The following is a 25,223-nucleotide window of genomic DNA, read 5'->3' as shown; positions in this document are numbered from 1 at the left end:
CTTTCTTCACAAAGAACAGAGGGCTAATATAAAAAGGAATCACCAAATTCGAAGAGTCGCTTCTGGATTCATCCACATCCTTATTCAAAGGATTGTCACTAATTAAGGACATCAATGCGGAAGGGTTTGCTGAAAAATGTTTTGAATAAAAGTCTGAACTAGAAAAAGGCATGACATTAGAGGCACATACATGCATTGTCACTATAATTTGGTTGACATTTTAATTCACTCAACAGTTCTGAACGCCTACTATGGTCAGGCACCACGTTATGGCACTGGGTTTAGAGGGAGTCTGAAATGGGCAGGCGTTTTTAGCCTACCCGTAGCATGTGGACTGACCAGCAGGGAACCAGAGCTTGTTCTTTTCCTTCTCAGACTATGCATTTTATTATTTAAATCAAGCTCTCTGTTGGTCCATAGCCTGTTCTTCAGGCTCATGTGTTGAAGGACTGGCCCCAGCTGATAGTGGTGGCGGAACTTAATTTAGCAGACGGGGCTGGTGGAAGATTAGGTCACTGGTGACATGCCCTTGCGGGGACACTGGAACGTGGGCCCCGGGGCCAGTCGAGGTGAGCAACTTTACTCCACATGCTCCCTGGCGATGCGCTGCCTCGCCTCACTTGAGCATAGAGCCAAGTGGGGTGGGCGGAGGCCTCTGAAATCACAAGCCAAAATAAATTTTCCCCCTTCTAATTGTGTCACCTCCATGGAAAGTTAACTGAATCTAGATCCAGAAAACAGATCTACCTCATATTTGATGTGTATATTTGATCACAGAGTATTAAGCAACCAGTGTTTTAAAATAGAGCCAAGTGAGTGAACAGAAAATTGACACAATTGTTAATACAAAAAACAAAACATTCAAAACACACATTGAAACTTCCATATGCTTACAAAAAATTACTTTAACTGGGTTTGCTGCAGGACTACACAAAAAGGCATACTTTTATATAAAAAGTATGTTACCATCAAGTTACACAGGCTGTTTCCCCTGACCAGCAGGGAGGGGTTGCCTTCTGAGATCATGGCATAAAATTTTTCCTCCCCATTCACAGGAGTTAAGTGATGTCACAAAAGGTGGGCATTTTATTGCTGGCACACTTCTCTACCCCACAAGTCTTAACACTAAGTTTACTTCCAATCTCTATTTTCACCCGCACTGACTTTTACCTGCTGACAACAGGTAAAAGGGCAGGATGGCCAGTTAGAAGGGGTAGGGCAAGGCACAAGAATCCTAGAAACAAAGAATAGAACTTCTAGAAATAAAAATGTCCCCTCAGATGGGTGGGTAGGCCAGGAAAGAAAATTCCCCAAACTTCTTTTTCAGCAAGTATTTCAGGAAGGTCAATTCAAGTTTGACTTTTAAGGAAGAGCTTTTCTTTTTCTTCAACATTTTTTAAATACTGAAGCTTTAATATCAGAAACTTTCTAATTTTTTTATACATCTTTATTCTTCAAATTTCATGTCAAGTTACAAATAAATAGTCCGTACCCATATAGCTATGGAGCTTCCTTATGATGCACTTTCTTAGGCAGAAAACACCAGTAACTAAAAATACATTGGAAATGAACTCAGAGTGAATAACAAGTATAGAAAGGATGCATTACATTTCAGTGTGGTCCAGTATGTACACTGAAGTGGATCCCCCTTTAAAACATCACAGGTGTACATAAATCAACTTACAAAAGGAACCCACACATCAGATTTCTTCCAAAAAAGTTTTAAAGTTGTATCATAGGGACTAATTGTTTAAAAACTTGTAAAACCTTGAATATGTTAGTAGCAAAGTTATTCCCAGTTCATTCATTTTAAAACATGGCTGAAAATTTACAATAGAGAACATCATGGATATCAACTCCACGACTTAAAAACAAGGTAGTATTTAAAAAGTAGATATCACTTCCAACAAAAAACCTTTCTAATTAAATTTGTTTAAAAAAAATGCCAATGGGGGCATGGGGTGGGGAGGTGGCCACCAGTCTAGTGTGCAATAAACTGCTAAACTTACTTGGACAGAAACGTCTATAGATTCTTCATATAGTTTATTTCCAGAAAACAATAGTTCTGAAGCAACATTCTTCTACGATTCATACTGTATTTTTATATATGCATATAAATTTAGCAGTTTATTTGAAATTCCTTAAAGTTCTCCTCCTCAAACATCAACTGGTAGTACCAGTCTTTCTCATAATTGTTGAATGGATGTGGTTTTTGTTTTTTCTCATTGGTCAACCTTTTCTCCGTGAAAGGGAGTATTGAAAGAATTGGATTTTTCAAGACACTAAAGATGATTTGGGTTAGAGAATAATTTGTTTGAAAGGGGATTCTACTTCATTTCCTGTTCTCCTGTGACATCTGACCCTGCTATCTGACATTTTTAAGACTGAATTATAAACGTTAATCATGAGAAAACAAATGGAACTTGATATGGATTAAAACAGCCTCATTAGATGTTTCTGAAAAGAAATAATTTTTATTCTGAATCGGTGATAAGCTACCTATTCAATTGGTATTATTTCATGTCAATGAATATCGTTCCTTTAAAGCATTAAAGCTTTCATTCTAAGTAAATACAACCTTTTAATCATTTGAACAATCATTATTCTAAAGACAAAGCATCAGGAACAAATGCTTCTATTTACCCTGGACTAATGTTTAGATCACAGCATCCTGATACAGAGAAGTTCCATGTATTTTTTTTTCATATTTTTACTTTTTTGGCATTTTCCTAAACATTATTAAAATTTAAACTATGACAAGAAAAAAGCATCCAAAACACAATACAATAACACAACAATACGAGAAAAGTTGAAAACAAAACACTGTATTGCAATGTCTCCAGATACATTGTTTTTTATGTAACCCAAAACCACCAGGTCTTAGCTGCTTTCAACATTCCCACTACTGGATGAACAGATTTATGTTCATATTTTTTTCTTTCTTTCCTTTTTTGCCTTTTATTGCCTAAAGTAACAGAATCAAGAAAATAGCTAGTCTGACATGAAAAATGCAGTGCCTATGACTTTTTAAATCCTAATTTAAGCATATCTTAAATGATGCAATATTATTTATATCTAGAATTAATAAGACAAGCAATACATATGAAAGACTTACTGCATACCATATAAGCAATGTTTTAATTACGGTTTCTACACTGACATGAAAATCTACAAATCAAATATTAAATCTCCTCATTATAAAGCTAAATTCTCTTGTATCCAAAATTTCTCTTCGTGAGAATGCTACTAGAAGCAGCATTCTAAATTACTTCATTTTCTAGTATAGAAAGAAAAGGTGCTTTTTAATATAAGCTACCACCCCTGAATATATCTCTTTCTCTCCCTCTCTCCTCCCCCCCATCTCTCTCTCTCACACACACACCCACACACCAGTGCAAACTACTCTAAAAATTCTAATTTTAAAATTAAGTATTAAAAGTGGAAGAGTTTGGGGTAGAATAATTTCCACAACTGATGTGTTCATACAGACAAGTAAATGTACATATGATTAAATAAAGAATAACTTTTTATACTTTGTTCTTAAAATTCTACCCTATCTTTCAGAATTGCTCCGATTTAATTTTGGATATTTTCCTAATTTCAACAGCTAAACAGAAAACAGCAAACATCTTGAGAGTGACCTACTGGGACCAATCACCAACTGGTGCGGCACTGGCTGTTCTGTCCCCATCCCTTCTCCGCTATCTGTGTCATGCAACACCAACCGAACTACATTTATTCCTAATAAAAAATAAATATTTAAAGAAGACACTGTCAGGCATATATTCACAAGTTCTCAATTTCATAAAACTTAAGTATGGGTATATTTATTTCTCTCAAATGCATACAAGACAATAATTACACAGCAACAAATCTTTTGTTCAACAATGATTTGATTCATAGCATTTGAAATTTACATAATTTCACAATGATACCCTTGTATTTTTAAATACAATAAGTAAAAAAGCCCCCCCAATAACCAATTCTTATTATTTCCTATTTATCCTTCTATACATCCAAACTTTAAAAAGTTACAAACTGAACATTATACAGAACATATAAATCATGTTTAAAAACTTGAGGTTTTTAAAATCACTTCTTCCCCAATCTGATTCAGAAAAATTCTCCTACTGACAAGTACAATTGTAGGTGGTAAACTGGAGGAGGGAGAAAGAAAGAAGAGACAGACACAAGTTTGCTGTCTTAACATTTTACTAATCTTGTCAGTTAAAAAATGGTGATGTCATGAGAAAGAACAGTTTAGGCTTAATATGAGGAATGGAGTTTGCCTCACAACTTGAGACAGGCATTTCAAGTATTTTCCTATTTGATCTGAGCTCACTGTAGCAAACTGACGCCAAAAGGGAATAATTACTTTCTTCCATACATTCGTTCAATGTCCGCCTGGTAATGTGTTTTAAGCTCTTTGCGTTTCAACTTGAAGGCATCTGTCACCAAACCCGTTTCAGGGGTCCATGGTTCAGGGCTCAAACGAATTTTTACTGGAATTTCAAATTTTTCCAGACTCGCTGAGATGATGAAGGGAAAAAAAAAAAAAGGCATTAAAGCTGTATAATTAAAGTTCTTAACAAATAGTGTAACTTCCCCAGTGGGGTACCCACCAAAATGCCCAACCATTTAGCCCATGAATCTTTGTTGTGGAGAATGCAGGAGGTGGGATCTGAGCCCAAGGGAGTGGGTGCTTGGGTATCTGTCTTGGGGAACTCCATCCTGTCTCCAAACCCTTGTCTCCCTTCCCTCTGCGTTTCCCAGTTGGCATGAGATGAGCAAATTTCCTTCACCACATCCTTCTGCATGATGTTCTGCTTCATCACAAACCCAAAGGAAAAGGAGCTGGCTAACAATGGACTAAAACTATAAGCCAAAATAAATCTTTCCCTTTAAAGTTGTTTTTCTCACAGCGACAAAAAGCTAACTAGCAAATACACAAACACAATTTTAAAATGAGGTGATATGAACCCCATGGTGCATACCCTGGCAATTCAGGAGGCTGAGACAGGAGGATCCCAAGTTAGGGGCCAGCCTCAGCAACTTAGCGAGACACTCTCAAAATTTTAAAAAAGGGCTGAGGATTTAGTTCAGTGGTAAAGCTCTCCTAGGTTAAATCCCTAGCTCAAAAAAAAAAAAAAATTTAAATTAAATTAAATTAAAAAGTGAGTAGTATTTAAGTAACAACATCAAGGGAGAAGCAGGAATATAAAGTAGAGTTTTATGAGATTGGAGGTAAGTTAATATCAACATAGTTCAAGACATTTTAAGTAACTGCACTGGAAAAGAAAACAACAGAAGACAGAAAAGGTAAATGTTATAAGACATACAGAACACAGATAACAAAATAGCAACAGTTAAGTCTTTTCAGATCAGTAATTACCCTTAATCTAAATAGATTAAATGTCCAATGGAAGACATGAAATCACCAAATGGATCTCTCTCTCTCTCTCTCTCTCTCTCTCTCTCTCTCTCTCTCTCTCTCACACACACACACACACACACACACACACACACACACACACTCAAAAGCTGTCAATAAGAAACTTACTTTAACTGCAAACACAAACCTGGGCTATAAAATGAAAGGATATAGAAAGACACATGATGGAAATAGGACCTGAAAAGCAGAGGGATGGCCATACTTACATCAGATAAAATAGACTAAGATAACACAAGAGCCAAAGGGCATTATATAATGATAAAAAGGTCAGTTCTCAAAGGGAGATGTAAGAAATGTATATTCTTCTCAATTATACATGAAACACTCTTTAAGACAACCACAGGTTAGGCCACAAAACAAGTCTTAACAGATTTAAGATGACTGAAATTATATAAAACATCTTGTCCAACCACAATGAAATGAAATTAGAAATCAACAGCAGTTGGAAAAATATATAACTATATAGAAATTTTAAAAAGAATCTCAAATCAACCACCTGACTTTACAACTCAAAAGAACTACAAAAAAAAAAAAAGAATAAGAACCTAAAAACTAAAATGCAATTCAAAATCACAATACCCTGTCCTCCCTATTAGAATGGCAAGTATTAGTGAGGATGTGAAGAAAGGGAAATTTTATACATATTGTCAGGAATGTAAATTAGTAGTCATGATCAGATGCTTCAAAAAAATTAAAATAAAGCTACCATATGATCAACAATCCCATTTCTAGATATAGTTCCAAAAAAATTCAAGGAGGTATTTGAATACCCATTTTCATCACTCTTATTATTCACAATAAGCCAAGAGGTGGAAGTAACCCAAATATCCACTGAGAGATGAATGAATGGATAAGGAAAAATGTAGTATATACACACAATGGAACATGATAAACCTTACAAAGGAGGGAAATCCTGCTCCATGCCATTACATGGACAAATCTTGAAGATATCCTGCCAAGCAAAATAAGCCAGAAGCCAAAGAACAAATAGTCTACGATTCCATTCATGAAAGTCAAGTAGCCAAAATTATAAAAACAGAAATTAGGAAGGTGATTGCCAAGGGCAGAAGAAGGATAAAAGGAGAATCAATGCTTAGTGTGTACAACATACCAGTTCTGCAAGAAAGTTCTAGAGATCTGTTGCACAATAAATATAAATATATTTAGCATTACAGAATTCTACACTTAAAAACTGGTTAAGATGGCCCAAAAAACCAAAGGCCAACGTTTTCTCTAATAAGCAGATGCTAATCCATAATGTGGAGTGGTTGGGTGGGGAAGAATGAAGGAACTTTGGATTGTAGGGAGGGAAGCAGGAGGTGTAGGGATAAGAAGGGCAGTGGAATGAGACAGACATTAACATCCTATATACATGTATAATTACACTACTGGGGTGATCTACACCTTGTTCAGCCAGAGGAAGGAGAAGATGGGCTCCATTTGTGTACAATGTGTCAAAATGCAGTCTATTGTCATGTATAAGTAATTAGAACAAATAAAAAAAATAAAATTTAAAAAAAGGGTTAAAATGGAAATTCAATATTATGATTTTCACTACAAATCTGAAAAAATAAATGAGCTAAATTAAGGGTACAAGGTGTCTTACAAGTAAAAAAACATCTATTAACTCTAGTTGTAAAAGTAAACATGGAGACAGAATACAAGTTTTGACTCTTCAAAGATTAAAAGTATTTCAGGAGATGTTTCCAAGAGGAAATAAAAACACATGAGCAAAATCTGGAAGGCACATATCATTAAGACGGAATGGACAGAGTCTGATACTACTGAGATATGGGGAGACTATAAAGTAATTGCTGGATTATTATTTTTTTTTTTTTAATTTCAAAACAGTCAGCATTCTCCTCTAGGAACCAACTTAAAATTATCTTCTTCAGCAGGTACTGACACCACCTGAACCAGTGCTTTAAAAAAAAAAAAAATCACATACGGCAAAACTACAGGGCAGGCTGGAGAAATGAGGACTCTCAACAGCTATTTCTTCCTCAGTTATGAATATTTTTACTCCCTTATCTATAACATGCTTGAATAAAGTCACAGCACATAAGTTACAGGCTAACAAAGGACATGACTAAAAATCATCCCAGTAATTTGCATTTTCCTCTAGGAAAGGATTAGTGTTTTTAGTTGTAAGCAGGATAATTGTATCCTATTAGACAAAAGTCTAAGCTTTGTTATTGCCTTTATTTGGAAACTGTGATTTAAGTAGATTCCTATGAATGCTTTGTGATGTTCATTTTTATGTTTCAACTGCCTACACTAAAGTGCCTGGTTATTCAATTAAACACTAATCTAGGGGTTGTGAGGATATTTCTTATAGTATAAACAATCTTACTGGGCCTGATTCAATCAGTTTGATGGGCCTTAGGAGCAGAAATGAGACTGATCATCAACTTGCATTTAGAATATGTAAAAGATCCATACCAAATCAGTACTAAAAAGACAAATAGTACCATTAAAAAAGGGAGACAAAATCTGAATAAACACCTTCCAAAGAAGATATACATCAATAATCACATTAAAAGATACTTGACATTAGCCATCAGAGAAATGCCAAACCATAAGAAGATAATACTTAGGATAGCTAGCATTAAAAGAACAAATGACAGCAAGTGTTGATGAGAATGTAGAGAAATTATAACCCTGATAAGCCCATTTGGGAATGTAAAATAGTAGCAACATAGTGGAAAATACTGGAAAAAATATTTTAGAAAATAGTTTTGACTCTTCTATTAATTCAAAACAGTTTAAATATAAAGTTAACATATGTCAAATCAATTCCACTCATAGGAATCTATCCAAGAGAAACAGACACATGTTCATACAAAAGCTTGAACCTGCATGTTCATAGCAGCATTTCTCACATCAGCCCAGAGCGGAAACAAAAGAAATGTCCATCAATTGATGAATGTATTAAACAAAATGCGGCATATATCCACTTATATAATACAAATATAACAAATATTTATATGACATATAACATTTACGTAATGTTATATATCTATATATTTATATCAATAAAAGGGAATTAAGTATCATTGATACATACTATAAGGGAGAATGACTGCTAACGGGTATGGGGTCTCTGTGGGGTAATAACAATGTTGTGAAATTGATTGTGGTAGTGGTTCTACAACTTGATGAATAAACTAAAAAATATCTTATTACACATATTAAATGGGTGAGCTGTACGGCAGACTAATTATATTTCAAAAACGTTATTATATAAAAATAAGCAAAAAAGTATATTATATTTAGTTGTTAATGTTTGGATATTTCACTTTATTGGGAGATAATATAGGTTTTCAATGAACATCCATTAATTAATTAAATCAATTTAGCATTGGTTCAAAGTTTTCCGCTACCTAAAAATTACTTTCAATCTTGATATACTCTTGAAATAAAGGGCCGGAATAACTACTCCTTTTGTCTCAATGCAAATTTACATTTCTCATGATCTTACATAACATATTCAAGTAAACTAAAAATGCATGTTTGTGTTGCACTTAATGCTTAACTCAAAAGATACTGCTGTTTTGACCAAATCAACAATTTAGTCTTGGACCAAAAAAAAAAAAGAGAGAGAGAGAGACAGTATAGGACATATCAACACAGTAAACTGCCAATACATTAACAATGTATACAATTCCAAAAGGAGTTTTAGACCTTTCACTGTGAGCTAGAATGCTTATGAAGCTCAGCAGAGCCTTGAAGAACAGCTAAGTGGAGAACAAAGGCTACAATGATCACAATATTAAAGAGACATGTACATCAATTTGGTAGGAGTGGATGATTTGTGTGTACTGTAGGAGAGCTGAAATGGAAACTGGTAAGTATATATTCTTCTATCTAGTAATAGTAGAAATAGTTTCTGAGCAGGAAAAGATGTACCCAAACTCCTATAACATGACAGATTAAACCGATAAGAGCAGTTCTTAAGAGTTAGTTTAACAAAACACTCACCTGAAATAGCAGCTTCTGAAAGCACTTTCAGAACCTCATTTTCCATTTCACTACTGTTACACAGCTCTTCCCAAGTCCCTTTAAGTCCTTTCTTTCGAGCTAGTTCTGTTAGTTCCTTTTGATTTGGCACAACAAATCCAATGACATAAGAATGGTAGCTGAAATACATAAAGGACAACAACCAAGAAACAAGATGGTATGAGTTAAGTGAAGTTACTGATACCTTGATATTTTATAACTAAATCTTTTTTTTTTTTAATTAAAATGCATGTGCCAACATGAGATGGGAGGGAAAGGGAGAGAAAAGAGAAATTGCATGGAAATGAAGGGAGACCCTCATTGCTATACAAAATTACATATAAGAGGTTGTGAGGGGAATGGGAAAATAAACAAGGAGAGAAATGAATTACAGTAGATGGGGTAGAGAGAGAAGATGTGAGGGAAGGGGAGGGGGGATAGTAGGGGATAGGAAAGGTAGCAGAATACAACAGTTACTAATAGGGCATTATGTAAAATTGTGGATGTGTAACCGACACGATTCTGCAATCTGCATTAGGGGTAAAAATTGGGAGTTCATAACCCACTTCAATCTAATGTATGAAATATGATATGTCAAGAGCTTTGTAATGTTGTGAACAACCAATAAAAAATAAATAAATAAAATAAAATGCATGTGCCAGTACATCTGTAACCCTAAGCAACTCAGGAGGCTGGGGCAAGAGGACCACAAGTTGGAGGCCAGTCTCAGCTACTTAGTAAAATTGTCTCAAGATAAAAAATAAAAAGGGGTAGGAGAGTAGCACGGTAGGAAAGCACCTCTGGGTTCAATCCCTAGTATCAAAACAAAACAAAAAAATGCATGTGCCATATTTGGTATGACATACTTTTTTCATGCAAGAGCCAGTTTTACTGTCTGATTTATAATATATTCTAGGGGAAAGTTTACTATTAAAAAGCTCAATCTGACATTGCATGATAAATTTCAAATATACATAACTAATGTGAATAGTGCTGGATATACCTTTTTGAAAAGAAAATTGCAAATAAATAATTTACCTTAAAAAATCAGTATTTCATAGCAACAGTAAAACAAATATAAAATCTGACATATATTAGGAACTGTATCTAAAAAAAATCGGTGGCAAATCAAAATAACATCATTATATTCATTTTCTCTTAGTATGAACATCTGTATTCACTGAGGATTTTTTTGAAGACTTTATAAAATAGTAACTGGAAGAATAGTAACAGCATCAAGAAGAGATAAACAGTTGTGATAATTAAAGGTAAAATTTTGTGATATTTATAAGTAAAATCCAGATCTGTAGTTTCACTAAAGAAAATATTAAATGGCTAATTAAATGGCAGAAGCTTTTATAAATCAAAGTACAGCTTGCTCAGTCAGTCAAGTCTTTGCAAATATCCTTTGCAAACACTGTGAAAACAGAAACACTTCCTGTCCCAAGCATTTCAAATAAGGGGTATTCAACCTGAAATCCATCCTTAACTTGGGCTATAACGCCAAAGTCCATTTCTAAATTGGTTTTTCTGATACCCAATTTTCTTTTTCCAATTATGTCAACAGTTATACCCACAAAATATCTGATCATTATATCACTGGAGAATAATATGCTGTGCAATACTGTTATAAAAAATGCAATCAAGAGTTCTAATCTGAAATTCTAACACATTTCCCAAGAATGTAGATCTGAGATTTTAATTTTTAAATCCCCTTTCCAGCTCTCTGCTATCATCTGGACCATGATGCACAGCTGTAGGTGGGTCATTCCTGGCTCCACTGACAAGCCAGGCCTAAGCAAGCTCCAGCTGAAAGCAGGGCACTAAGTACTAGCCAGAAGACCACTTGCTGACATTTCTTTACTCCTCTTTCCTCAGGCTGGTTCTGTGAAACTTCCCTAGGCAAAGAGATAGATAATTAGCAATATCTAAGCACCCATAAGAAAGGTTTTATTTTATTTTATGCTCTATCACATAGGATCAGCTACAGCTGTAAGGAGGAGACTGTTCCCAGAAATCACAGAGGAGGGGAAAGAGTTTTTAGAATAATTTTACAAAGGAGCCCATACAGGTTGAAAATGCTTATGGCACACCCAGTGTTTTCAGTATAAATAGTACAAAGTCTACTTTCTTACCTGTTTGCATATGCACAAATGTTATCTATCAGTGGGAGATTCTTCAAAGCTGCCTCCACTTTCCCAAGAGAAACATATTCTCCTGCCTGCAGTTTTACAAGATCCTTTTTACGATCTGTGCAAAAGGGAGGGAAAAACAATGAGAATATTAATACATGTAAATACCTGCCACTCCCTGAATAATATGCTATCAAATTATTTAAAACTTTGCTAAATTAAACATTACCAACTATACTAAAATTAAAAACATAATAAAATTAGGCTCTAACTTTTATAGAATTAAATATTCTTTTAAAGAAAAATAATTAATTTCTATTTAAGGAACCCCATCATGAGGGCTTCAGGTGTATTCTGCTGAATGGTTATGTTCCTGGTATTCGTCAATACCAGGAAAAAGAAATGAAATGCCATCAGTAAGCTCTCATTCTGTCTGAAGAAAGGCATAACACAGAAACATAGTATGCCAACACAATAGGTAGTGCTAAGTGTCAAGTCTCTCCAACTTGTAGATTCAGGGTTATTTCTATAAGTGGAGTCTGAGCTGAGCCTGAAGGGAAGAGTGAGAAGTAGTCAAGTGGAACAGCACTGGCAAAGGCCAGAACCTGGTCAGCTTGTATTACTGCAGGATAGGGGAGAAGACAGGAAAAGAAAGAGGTAGGAGGTGAACAATGGTCATTTGGTAGAGGCACCCTTGGAGCAGCCACTGAACGATTTTAAGCAAGAAAGTGATCTGGCAAGGTCTATGGTTAGTAACCACAGAGTATCAGTGAGAGGCATAAAGAAGGGTGGAGACACAAGCAAAGCAACAGAGAGGAACAGAGTGGCAGAACAGCCTGACCTATGAACACAGCAAGAAGGACAGTGAAAGGAGGAGTGTACTTCTGAAGCACATCACATAAGCTAACTCTGGGCTACGAAACAGGTATGGAGAGCTGGTTAAAGGGAGAGTCTCAACTCCTTCAGGGCTTCTAGTTAGCATGACCAGCACAGTCATGAACACAAAAAGTCATGAACACAAAAAGCCGAGGAAGGTATTTTTCACACCATATGGGCCATAGCACTGGAGCTGTCAGGATTTGCTTCATTTAACTGGGCAAGGTAAGACTAGGTTCAGACAGGAAACCCCTGCCCAATAATCTATAGATGTCAAGTAAGTCCCAAAAATGAGCATTCCCTACAGAAGCAGGACAGAATGGTAAAGTCACCTAAGAGTAACTAAAAACACCAATGCTGCAGTTTTTGAGACCTCAAAGTAAAACCTCATAAATCCTCAGTTCCTACTAAAAATGTTTTTATATTCCAGAGATGGCATAGCAGACCACACCAACATTACACAAAGATATACCCCTGCACTGACGGCAGCTTCTCTAAACACAGCCCTCTAGCGTAAGCCCATTTGAAAAACATTCACTTTCAAAAAAATATCTGATGGCTCACCAATAATCTTCAAACAACCATCAGGGTCAAACTCTCCAATATCTCCAGTACAGAGCCACCTCTGCCCATTTTCATCTTCAAAGAAATCAGCTTTTGTTTTTGCTTCATTTTTGTAGTAACCCATTGTCACATTTTGGCCACCAATAAGAATTTCACCCCTGGGGTGTGGTTTATCAGTATTAAAGTATCCACCTAACAGAATAATTTAAGAGTTAATTCACCATTTTTATCCTATATGTATCACATGAACATTTAACACTATCAGTTTTCTAATAGGAATATCTTATTTTAATCCAGAGTTTCCTAAAGGAAACAAGACAAACATAGAGACTGAATGAGGTGTATCAATATAAAAACTAGGGGCAATATTTCAGTTGCTTAACCCTAAGCATTTATGCTTTTAAGCTACTATTACAAGGGGGAAAAGAATGTAATTAATCTACTACATAAATTACAAATACTACACAAGTAAATTGTTTCTATAGTCTTAAATATCATGCCAATAAAAAGCAATAAAAGTACTGTCATGAATTAAATAATAGAACAAATCCATGTATAAAACTAAATTACTATAGATGTAGAAGATTTATTCTTACAGAAACTTCAGACTGACTCAAAGCTTAATTTTATTGAACATTATCGTCAATTTTGCTAAAAATAATTGGAACCTTAGAACTGATTTATCTTTACTTTGAATATAAGAAAGGTACATCCCAATAAATCATAGGCAATTTTTACACTTTAATATGATCAAATAAATTTTTAAAAAGTGATTTGTATTTTCAAGAGCAAAAGCAACAAACAAACTTATGTGGATTACAAGAAAATTTCCTTCTGACAAATTCTAAGTTGAAGTCCTCATGGAAAAGAAAAAAAAAAAAACCAACACGTAAAACTCCCCAAAGATTAATTTTATGATTCTGCTTCTATAAAATAATGTTATGATCACTTCTAATTTATTAACATTATGCATTTAGTACATTTCAAGTTTTTGGCCATAATCTTACTTGTATTTATATAATAATAAGCAAAATTAAAACATAATTCTATAGAAACAAGCAAAATAAATGTATCTGACATTTCTGGATAAATGTAATTATTATAAATAACAAAAAAGAGTACCTGTAGGTAATTTTATCTTCTAAAATAAGAAAATGAAGTATGCTTCTAATTTCACAATTTAATCTTATAAAAATTAATGCTCTGGTTAAAATGAGTTATTACCTTCTTCCCAGTTCTTTAATTTGATTTCACAGCAAACTAATGGTGCTCCCACTCTGCCAGTATTGTAGTCCCACACTAAGATGCAAAGGGGAAAAAGTTGTTTCAGAACAGTAGTTAATGAGTTGATTTTTCTACATTATAAAAAATGAAAACTTAGACAGCCCTAAAGCATCCTGAACAGCAAAGCTGCAAACTGCCAGCTGTGAGGCCAACACAGGGGGTACTATTTGACCCATAGAGTGTTTTGCAAACCCCAAATTACTAGACACTATTATGAATTACTACAATAAATTTTCTCCATGAAAATCATCAAATATCAGAAATCAAAGACTGTTATTTACAACATATACTGATACTGATTAATAACACATTCAGCTTAAATCTTAAAAACAGAAATTAAGGATCCACAGAAGAAACCATATGAATGTACTTAGGACTGTTTATTTCGTACAAATGATATTTGTAAGTTACAAAAATATGTAAAATATAGAGAACACAACAAAGACACAGAAATATAAAAAATCAATGCAAAGCAGACCAGACATAAGAAAGGTGTAATAGAAGCTCTCGTGAAAAAGAGGGGGGAAAACTGCTAGTTAAGAGGTTTAGCCTCTATCTAGAAAATGCACAGTAGCTTCTTCTAGGAGTAGGATACTCTGAAATGGGATTCGCCAGGAACCACTGAAGAGGTAGTAGAAGAGCCCCTCCTCAACCATGACATCATGATAAACTCTGGCATTATATTATCTAGACCTGAATCTAATTTCTCTACATACTTAGGAAGACTCCCATAAACATTTCTGGAATCTGAGTCTTAATACACTTACCCAAACAACTAGGAAAAAAGAAGAAATTTAATAGAAAATTTAATGTCTTCTAAAAGAAATTAAAATTAAATTTAAATTGAAATTAAATTCCTTCTAGAAAGAAGAAATTTAATAACTGCTATAAGAAAACTAATGTATACAATACAAGCAACATTTGTTACTAAAGCTTCTTTTCCAGAATGTTGATCACTTTTTAATATTACATATCCCATAGTTTAATATTAAAAATTCTTCTAAATGAATTATTGACTACTGATCCACATAATACATCCTAATAAACCAATAATAATAATCACAATATCTGGAATTTACCATTATTCTGCTACACAAAAACCTTAACTTTCTTTCTTCTTTCATATATTATAAAAAATAAAAAAGGCCTAAAGCTGTGCCCCAGCCTCCAATGGCACTCAGAGGACATTTCATGGACGACACTAACCTTCTGTAATTGTTCCAGCCCCAGTTGATTCAGTGAGTCCATATCCCTGACCAACAGGACAGCAAAAACAGATATTCATGAATCGCTGTGTGGTTGCAGAAAGCGGAGCACCGCCACACAATAAAAGGCGAATATTTCCACCTAGCAAGCCTCGAACTTTGCGGAAAACAAATCTAAAAAAAAATTAATCAGAGAATCACAGGATTTTAAAGCTGAATGGAATTTTTTCAAATATTTAGATTAACCTCTCAAATTTGTTATATGAGATTTTAAAATTAAGTTACCTATCCAAATTCAGAAGATATCATGACTCACTATTATATCTTATTTTTAGTATATCATCAACCAGGTAAAAAAGTATGGCTTCCTTTTAAGAAATTTTCAAGTAACATTTGAATTCAAAATTGCCAGATTTAATTTTATAAAGTAATGGAAATCCCTTATGGCCAGAGCAACTTATATCATTTTATACGTATGTGTGAAAATATCTATCATTGTTTACTATATATTAATACTAAACAATCTCACATCTTTATAAAATTTATTAAAGGCAAACTAATTTTTTGCTTTAACTTAATTAGAATTTTATAATTCTATGATACAGCAATCTAACTTTTTTTTTAAAAGTTCAGGATAATTGAAGTTTTAAAGTGGTTACTGCTTATTTAAAATCTGGCAAAGTATTTGGTATGAATAAAAAATGCAAACATTTTTTGATATGTTTCTGAAAATGCACGTTAAAGATGGTTTACTACACCTCAGTCAAAAAATGGAGAAGAGGGAGACAGGGATGTAGCTCAGAGTAGAGTGCTTGCCTTGCATGAGCAGCACCCTAGGTTCCATCCCCAGAAATGCATGGGGTGGGGATTGCAGACACTTTTTTGAAAAAGATTAAGACCAAGTGACAATTCATTTGAAAAAGAAAAGATAGATGAACAGACTTCCCATAGCAATTATTTTATTTCACTAAAAATAGGTAATTAAAGTAAGGCAGGGAAAAAACATAAAATTTTAAATAATGTGAAGCATCTTAAAACTGTATTTATATTCCCATAAAAAATAATTTGAATGTAATAGTTTCATATTCTAATTTCTAAACTATTTGATAAGAAATCATAAATCTACTGAATATAGGTGGGGGTAAAACTTGTCATTTAAAACTTTAAACATGAAATATTAATTATATTTAATTATCACTTTATATTCATATTGAATTAAATTTTAAAACAAAAATGTGATAAAATTTAAGCACAATATTAAATATAACAAAATTATAAGTGAAAAATTTCAAATTCTTATGCAGGTAAATTTTTAAATAGTCCTTTGACTTTTAAAAATAAATTTTATTTCTCACAATTATCATATTAACAACCCTTAACTTACCAAAGGGAATAGGAAGGGAAGATAGAAAAGAGGGTGAGAGGGATAGAGAGTAGATGGGCCTTTACTTACCTGTCACATAGTGGAGTACTATGCCCTTTGGAAATCTGTTCCATTTTGTAATTATAGGCCAGAATAAACAGATTCCGTTGAAAACTACTCATTTCATTTACTTTATTCATGACATTTTTGTAGATCCGATCCATGATTTCCTACATGTATGAGTTAATAATGATAGCATATCAGCTGCCTCATGTATTTACATAACCGGTTGGTTATGCTATTTCTATCAATATTAAAAGACATTTTCAAAGATGTATTCTATCAAGACAAGAATTTTAAATAGAGTCACAGCTTAAAAGTGAGATTTCTGCAGATAGTTTTTAATAGCAGAAATAGATACACAAATGAATAATAAGAAAAACAAATGCCTTAAGGCAGGAATATACCATTAGGGATTGTTTATATTGCTTTGCTTGTTTATCTTACTTATTCTTAACTAAAAACTAAATTTATAAAATAAATAAACAACTATTTGAAATATTTTTTAAAATCTCCTAAAATTATCACATAAATATATAGACATACCACCTATTTCATTCACAAAAGGATCATAGATAGCATTTTTTGTTTTGTTCTTTGGTTTTTGGTTTTCTTTTTAATGCTGCACCCATGAAATTTCCCTTGTCTGAACTGCAATTTGCTTTAATAAAAAAATAATTTTTCCTTTACAATTTTAAGTTACATTAACTTCTAAGTGAACTAAGAATTTAAAGTAGGATACTACTTAGGAAATTGTAATTATACTCACAAATTCCAAAACTACTAACCATTTTCATTTGATTTTGGAAGAACGACATAATAATATTGTTCTGAGCATTCAAGTACCCAACACTTCAAAGCAAAATCAGAAAACTACATGAAGCCCTCATGAGGAACAGACAGAAAATCGTTGCTGTCCCTATCTATTATCTTATTCCCAGACCCATTCCACTCTCATATTATAACTGGATTCATGGCACTTCCCAGGTAATTCAAAGTTGGAATAGCTTCTCTGTCACTCTTTTTGGTAACTTGGTCAGACTTTCTGAGGACTCAGGAGGGAATATATGTAGGTAAAAGTGGCCTACCTCAGTGGTAGAGCACTTGCCTGTCGTGTGAGGCACTGGATTTGATCCTCAGTACCACATAAAAATAAATAACAATAAAGGTACCATGTCTATCTCCAATCAAAAATATTTAAAAAGAATAAAAAATGGCCTTGTTCCTTCCTCCTATCTCCTACTGCACTTTACTTAAGGTTTCTACTAATCAGCAAATAGGTATCAGAAAAATGATTTTAACTGAGGGGCTGGGAATAGAGCGCTTGTCTAGCACGTTCAAAGCCCTGGGTTCAATCCTCAGCACCACATAAAAATAAATTAAAAATAAAGGTTTTGTTTTTGTTTTTTTAAAGAAGCTATTTAAGTAAATTAACTGACTATATCAGGTGGAAGCTGAAACTAAATTGAGTATTTAGTAAATAAAAAGATAAAGCAAGAGTAAGTAAATCTTTCATAACACTTAAGGCAATATTGATATTCGATATGGAATAAATCCTCCATAAGCTGCCTTGTCAAGTGGGGTTGCTGATAGTTCTTCAGAACTCAATATTAAACGATCATCGATTCTTACCGGGACAGCTGCCATCAGGGTTGGTTTCAACATGGATGTATCCCCTTTGCTTCCTTTTTTTATTTTTGAAGACTATGAAACAGAAAGAAAAAGTGATCCTTATTTTAAAAACTCAATGGAATTCTTAGATTAAAAAAGCCTATTGTAAAATTATCCTTTTAATGTACTTATATTCTAAAGAGCAATTAAAAAGAGCTTATTTTTAAATGATTGTCATTCTTCTAATATAGTGTCATACTGACAGGAAAAAATTGCTAAAAATTAATTTTTCTAGATAAGTATTTCAAGTTACAGACAGATTTACCTGATCTGCTAAAGTCTGTGGTGAAGAGTAGCCAATGCGGCAGCCGTGAGAAAGACAAACAAGCTCAGCACTTAATTCTAAAACATGGGCCAGGGGCAAATATCCAATGTATACATCTTCCTCTCTAAAAGAAAAGAGAGATATAAAAAGCAAAGGTCAGGTGCATTCTCCCTGTCACAGAAGGCACATGGAAGGGCCATAAAGTATCAGTTTGGGCTCCCTGTTGTTAGAGGAAGAAAAAGAAACACTAAGACAGACAAACAGACATAGAATATTAAGAAAAAAGCACTACAGCCCAACCTAAACCTGAGGTGGTGGGTACCCTGGGCAGTGGCTGTTTCCAGTCCTACTTGAAAGCACACACTGAGTGCTACAGACACAAAGTACTAAGGCATAGAAAGAGGGGACAGAAGAACAGAAGAAATCCAAGGAGGAGATGGTCTTTAGTGGTTTGCCAACCCAAAGAACTCAAATAGATTTCACAAGTGTCTTCCAGGAATTTTACAGAAAACATGCCTATTCTGGGAGCTAGATATAACTAAGAATAATAATATCTTAACATGTAAGAAAATGTACATACCTATGTCTATATTTTTCAAGAACTGCCCCTACAATTAAAATCTGAAGGGCAACTGAGGCAAAAATTATAAAGAAAACTGTTGCTCTTAATTTTTTTCCTGAAGTGTGTGTGTGTGTGTGTGTGTATATATATATATATATATATATATATATAAAATTCTCTCCATCCCCAAGTTCAATCCCACAGTAACTCCATGTGTATGTGTGTGATTTCTATACATAATGGCATCAAAAATATCCATCCACTGCACCAGATCACTCATTACAATACTGATATCATCTAGGATGTTTCCTTTACAGTCCCTCAAACTTCCATCCAGTTTCCTCCATCAGTCTCTTCCCAGTTCATTATACCCTACCGAATGCCACTGGAGTCAGTCTTAAAAACATAAATCAGAGACTGTAAATACAGAAACTTAATAAATATTTCCGGGTTAGATTATCTGTTCACCTAAATTGTATTTAGATATAAAAATGACTACGTATGTAGGGAAACAATACCAACTGATTAAAATAATTTAAACTAGGGGATTCACAATTATAAAATCAGATAAAATATGCACTTTAAAAAACCTACAAATTACATTTCAAGCCTCATACAAGTAACTGTTTTGTAACTGGTTTTAATAAACTTAAGGAAATGCCTACTATGAATAGACTGAAGAAGCACTTTAACGACATACTAAAATGACACAAACATTATAACAACAGGTACGAATACTGAACTACTCAGTGCTATTTCACTATGACATACCCCAGTTTGGGAATCCTTTTCGCCATCCCAGTTATACCAGCAATGATGTTACTGTGTGAAATCATGACTCCCTTTGGAAGTCCTGTGGATCCACTGGTATACATGATTACTGCAATATCTGAGGGCAATGGTTTGCAATAAGGTCTGTTTTCTGTAATGAAGGAAAAGAAAAAATGCATACTTTTAAGAAATTCATCCACATCAAGTTTTTTCATAATCATTTATTTGTTAACACAATTATTCATACAGTGGCCAACATATAGAGGACATAAATTCTATTGGGACAGACAGGTTAGATCCATAAAGAAAATAAAGACAAGGTGAGAAAATGACAATAGATGCTATTTAGATGGATAGGTCAGAAAAATCCTCTCTGTAGAGTTGTTTTAGCGAATACCTGAATAAAGTGAGGAAGAGAGCCATGAAAACCCTGGAATTGGGAAGACAGAAATCCAAGTAGAGGTAAATAAGCAAGTACAAAGGCTCTCAGGTAGAAATATGTATGGAATGGAATGAGCAAGAGGAAGAATGGCAGAAATTAGGTGAAGGAGCATCCAGGACTCCACATGCCTCAGAGGGCCAGGCTAAGGACTTTGGATTTCACTCTTAAACAGAAATCAACATGTTTTAAACATAGCTATCATCAACTGTGACAAAGATAACCATACTGCCGTGTGGCTACCTAACTTTAGAAAAGGCAGAAAGGAATTAAGGAGACAAAAGGTTATTCCAGTAATTCAACTAAGAAACAGAATAGGGTATCTGGATATTTGCTAAAAAATGTTCTCTGTTTCACAGAGGTGAAATTCACTTGGTTATACTCAAGAACTTCCTAACATACAGACTTCAAGGAAAAAAACTCTTTTCAACAGGTTCCCAAGAGAATGACCTCCTGTCTCACCAGTCACTACTTCTGCATCTGCCATTCACTCCTTCGGCTCACAGCATAATTATCTGCCACCATTTAAAGACACTTCCCTTTCTAAGATGACATTTGCTAACTCTGATGGTCCTTGTCTTTGAACTTCAGAGGAAATAGTCCAAATATCCCAGGAGACTTTGCAACATCTCAAAACAATTGTAAATTCTCTAATTTTTTTAATGCTTATTTGACAGTCCTAACTTCTAGATTTACCATTCCTAATTGTGCTTATCATTGGAGGGAAAAATCTGATCCCTCTAGAAGGTTAGAGTTGGAGCAGGAAGTAAAAGGAGGAGTTCTAGGATTAGCCATCTGTTAATAACTTAACAGTGATGCACATGGGCAAACACAATGGCATCACTTTATAAAATTAACTTTAAACTCTCCAAAACTATCAGAAAAAGGCAACAAGAAAAATGAATGATGTAAGGGAAAAAGTTTTAAAATTCATTTCAATTAAGTACTACTTTCAGAATACCAATAAATTAATGTTGATGTTGGTGCTTTCCTTAAACTTTTCTTTTCAAAGGCAGGATGAAAAGTATTTCTAGAAGAGCCCACCTTCCCCAACTATGCCTAGACAAATGTGATTTTTGATCTAACCTGAGAATCAAATCTTTGGAGTAATTCTAGAGAACATGGTGATTGGAGACTGCACATAAGGAATGAGGGAAATGTGACATACCCATGCTGCCCTTTGCTCCAAGAGCCTGCACTGCAGCCATGGTGTGCACGATGACACCTTTGGGGAACTCGGACCAGGTCGGTGGCTTCCCATCAACAGTGATGATGTGCCGCAGGCGTGGGATCAAAGAAACTATATCCTGGAAAAACACATTTACCACATTCCTTATTCAAACAGTTCAGGATCCAATAAAAGAAGTTTACTATATTCAGTGACTTATTAATTTCTTGCCTCAAAAAAAGCAAGAGGGAGACGTGCACTAGCTAAAGATCTTTTTTTAGATCAATAAATACTGGTCTAACTCACTACTGCATTGTACTAGATTTACAGTGTGTACCCTGTTCTTGGGTCAAATCCTAATCAACAAAGTTACTGCCTAACAAAATGGGCAGGTAAATTCAGGATAAAGTTTCCAGGGGCAAAGCCAGAAAGGAGAAGGGTGCAAGAAGGAGATGTAAGGAGAGGGTGTAGGAGGAGGAGGGAGATTTCACTTGTAAATTTATTTAAAAAGAATATCCCAGATGTTGCTCTTTTTAGAGGAAGCTGTCTAGAAACTAAAGAAACCCTTTTCCTATTTTATTAAGAATCTCCCTTTTGGGCAAATTTGTCATAGAAATCATTATTACTCAGTGATTTAAACTCAGTGAATTACTGATTTTAAATATAGCCCTTCAAAATAACAAATTTATTTAAAATACACTAGAAAATAGGAGTATTATACAAGAAAAAGTTGTAGCCTCTTCAATTTAGATATAGACCTACTAGCAATTTGTAACTCGGGTCTATCTGAATATATATGAAATCTAAGTCTTCTATTTCAAAGGAAAGGAATAAAATCTGATATTTTTAAAAGCTTACAAAAATATTTAAAATGTTAAAAGATCAAAAAAGAACTAAGTTGTCAATAATAAGGTTCATCATAGTAAAAATTTTGAAGTAAATTAACTACAGTCCTCACCTTCAACTTTGTTTGTAAGAGCTCTTTACTAGTGATAATATTGGTCACCTCTGTTTCATTTAATCCATGAACAATGGCTGGACCTCCTAGGGTAGCATATAATGTAACAACTACAAGGAAAAGAAACACAAGTCAGATATTCAAAACACCTCATGAACTACCAAATGCAAACAGCATCCCTGGAAATGGATGTGAGTCACAAAGGAGCTTTCTGAACACTAGATTATTAAATAAATAAGTCCATGAGAATGGAGTTATGTTTCCTAAAATTATTTTGAAGTATTAATGAAATTTGAATTTTTATTTTGTTTCACCCACAGATATTACAATAACATGGATTTTTTTTTACTTTCTGCCTAACTGAAAAACGTGAGACATAAAATGACTTTGAAAATAATTCTTTTAAAGCTTCTTAAAATAAATAATGCAAATCCAAACCTGTGAAAACAAAAAGACAATGCTTATTTAAAGAAAAATTGGAAGATTTTACAGCAAGAAATCTGGTGAAAAGTTTCGTTGCTGTTTCATCTAAAAGATGAAAGATTTCTGAACTAAGCTTCCAGGACCATCTCACAGATCATAGTTGCCGTCCAAATAACTACAACATTAAAATTACCAATCATGCAATTAAGCACCCTGAAGTCCACCAGTTTCAGCGTGGATATATTTTAGAGGTCAACTGTTGCTACTGACCGAAGTGGCATTAATGAAATGCCAGTAACTTCAACGGGGGCTCCTGAGAGAGGGCAGCAGAGCAATAAGCCCTAGGTAGAGACGTAGTTCCCTAGACCCAGAAAGTCTCCTATTAATAGGTCCAAGTAGGGCTGGGAATGTGTCTCAGATGTAAGAGCATTTGGTTGGCACATGTAAGACATGGATGCAATTCCCAGCACCATTACCCACCCCTGCAAAGATTCCAGTCCCCTTACTACATTTGACAGGTACAATTTACTCCACAACTGATTCCTTTTCCAAGAGACAAAAAAATCCAAATCCTAACAAAGAGTTCTCCACTGATTGGATACAAGAATGTTAACCTCTTAATTTTAAAAATATCACCTCTCCCAAATTATAAAAGTTCACTCTTTCAGAAAATAAGAAAGCTTACTTACGCTGAAAATTATACATAAAACACGCCTGTGCAGCAATCATCCACTCAGCTCTGGTCTCACAGAAGATGGCGATATTGGTCTTTGCTTTCTGACCCAACATCTGTAAGCCATTTCCAAAATTAAAGGCTCGGACAAAGACATCTTCATAGGTCAGCCAATTATAATTTCCCAGAATAACCTAATAAACATCAAAAAAAGATACAAATAGCTTTTAATATAACCAAAATATTATTTACAGACAGAAGTCAGAATGTTTCAATCTTAATAACAAAGTAGCATATTACATCTGCATAAAACATTTTGCCCAATAAAAAGCTAGAAATTGAGTTTCAAGTGAAAAATCTATTTAAAAAATCAGCTATTTTGTGATATCTTCTAAAACAACTCAAATCCTATTCTAAATCTTTAACTGTGACAGAATTTTTTTTAAATGGGGGAGTACTTTTTGTTTTCAAAAATATCCAGTTTCATGGAATTTTATAGGTCAATTTCTTGGCCATCTACTAATAATTCACTTGCAGATTTGCTTTACTTAAATGATTTAGTTGTTAATTTAGTCCGGCCTGGTACTAAGTACAACTAATGCCAAAATTTGACTTTCTTTCCCTTAGGAACATCTTTATTTCAATACTAAATGATACAACATGACCTGTTGGTCCTGCTCCCCAAAGTAATAGAAATATTTATGGCTGTTCAATTTGAATTGCTGTATACAGAATAAAAAAGTCTTGATTCTAGCCTTTCATTCATGTTTATAGCATGAGTGCAGGTAATAATGAAGTTTGAGTTAGAAATAGTGTCCTTTAAAGCTAGTTAACATATTTTTTGTCTTTAGGAATTTTCTTTAGACAAGACCATAAATTCCCCTTCACAAGTAAAGACTGAATAAAAAAGCCAACTCTGCAGAAGCATGCTAGCTCCCAAACACAGCTTTAGTAATGTGCATCTAAATACCTTCAAAAACATCTGACTATATTCATTTTTTAAAATGCAAAAAATAGTCAAGTAATTTCCAGACAAGGTGGGATGAAGACAAAAAAAGGACAAATGCTGCCCTCTAGTGTCCTATTTAATGATAATTAAAATCTTTGCAGATTTTGGGGCTGGGGATGTGGCTCAAGCGATAGCGCGCTCGCCTGGCACATGTGCGGCCCGGGTTGGATCCTCAGTTCCACATACAAACAAAGATGTTGTGTCCGCCGAAAACTAAAAAAACAAAAAATATTAAAAAAATTCTCTCTCTCTAAAAAAAAAAATCTTTGCAGATTTGAATATAAAGTGAATTCTTTAAACCACTGAGTCTTCTAGTAATTATATTTCTCATAAAGATTGCAGATTGCAT

The 25,223-nt window shown here is 34.2% G+C and overlaps 1 protein-coding gene across 2 annotated transcripts in view; it reads right to left on the bottom strand.

Annotated features, from left to right (window-relative positions):
• Window positions 1-2,551: 2,551 nt before the first annotated feature.
• Acsl3 (acyl-CoA synthetase long chain family member 3) overlaps window positions 2,552-25,223 on the bottom strand; it is a 68,571-nt gene continuing 45,899 nt past the window's right edge. Inside the window, exons 3-15 of one of the 2 annotated variants that reach the window (XM_026390421.2) lie at window positions 23,882-24,059; window positions 22,770-22,879; window positions 21,812-21,950; window positions 20,205-20,355; window positions 18,872-18,995; window positions 18,568-18,639; window positions 16,966-17,105; window positions 15,514-15,686; window positions 14,248-14,322; window positions 13,024-13,215; window positions 11,587-11,701; window positions 9,434-9,591; window positions 2,552-4,529 (exon numbers count right to left, since the gene is read on the bottom strand). In XM_026390421.2, coding sequence (XP_026246206.1) covers window positions 4,372-4,529; window positions 9,434-9,591; window positions 11,587-11,701; window positions 13,024-13,215; window positions 14,248-14,322; window positions 15,514-15,686; window positions 16,966-17,105; window positions 18,568-18,639; window positions 18,872-18,995; window positions 20,205-20,355; window positions 21,812-21,950; window positions 22,770-22,879; window positions 23,882-24,059 — 1,785 coding nt within the window. In that variant the 3' untranslated portion in view covers window positions 2,552-4,371. The remainder of the gene's footprint in view (window positions 4,530-9,433; window positions 9,592-11,586; window positions 11,702-13,023; window positions 13,216-14,247; window positions 14,323-15,513; window positions 15,687-16,965; window positions 17,106-18,567; window positions 18,640-18,871; window positions 18,996-20,204; window positions 20,356-21,811; window positions 21,951-22,769; window positions 22,880-23,881; window positions 24,060-25,223) is intronic. The other variant, XM_026390420.2, reaches the window with a different exon arrangement.

Source organism: Urocitellus parryii, chromosome 1, assembly GCF_045843805.1.
Source record: "Urocitellus parryii isolate mUroPar1 chromosome 1, mUroPar1.hap1, whole genome shotgun sequence".
Lineage (NCBI taxonomy): Eukaryota > Metazoa > Chordata > Mammalia > Rodentia > Sciuridae > Urocitellus > Urocitellus parryii.
Note: the sequence above shows the minus strand (reverse complement) of the source record. Positions and strands in the feature narration are given on the sequence as shown.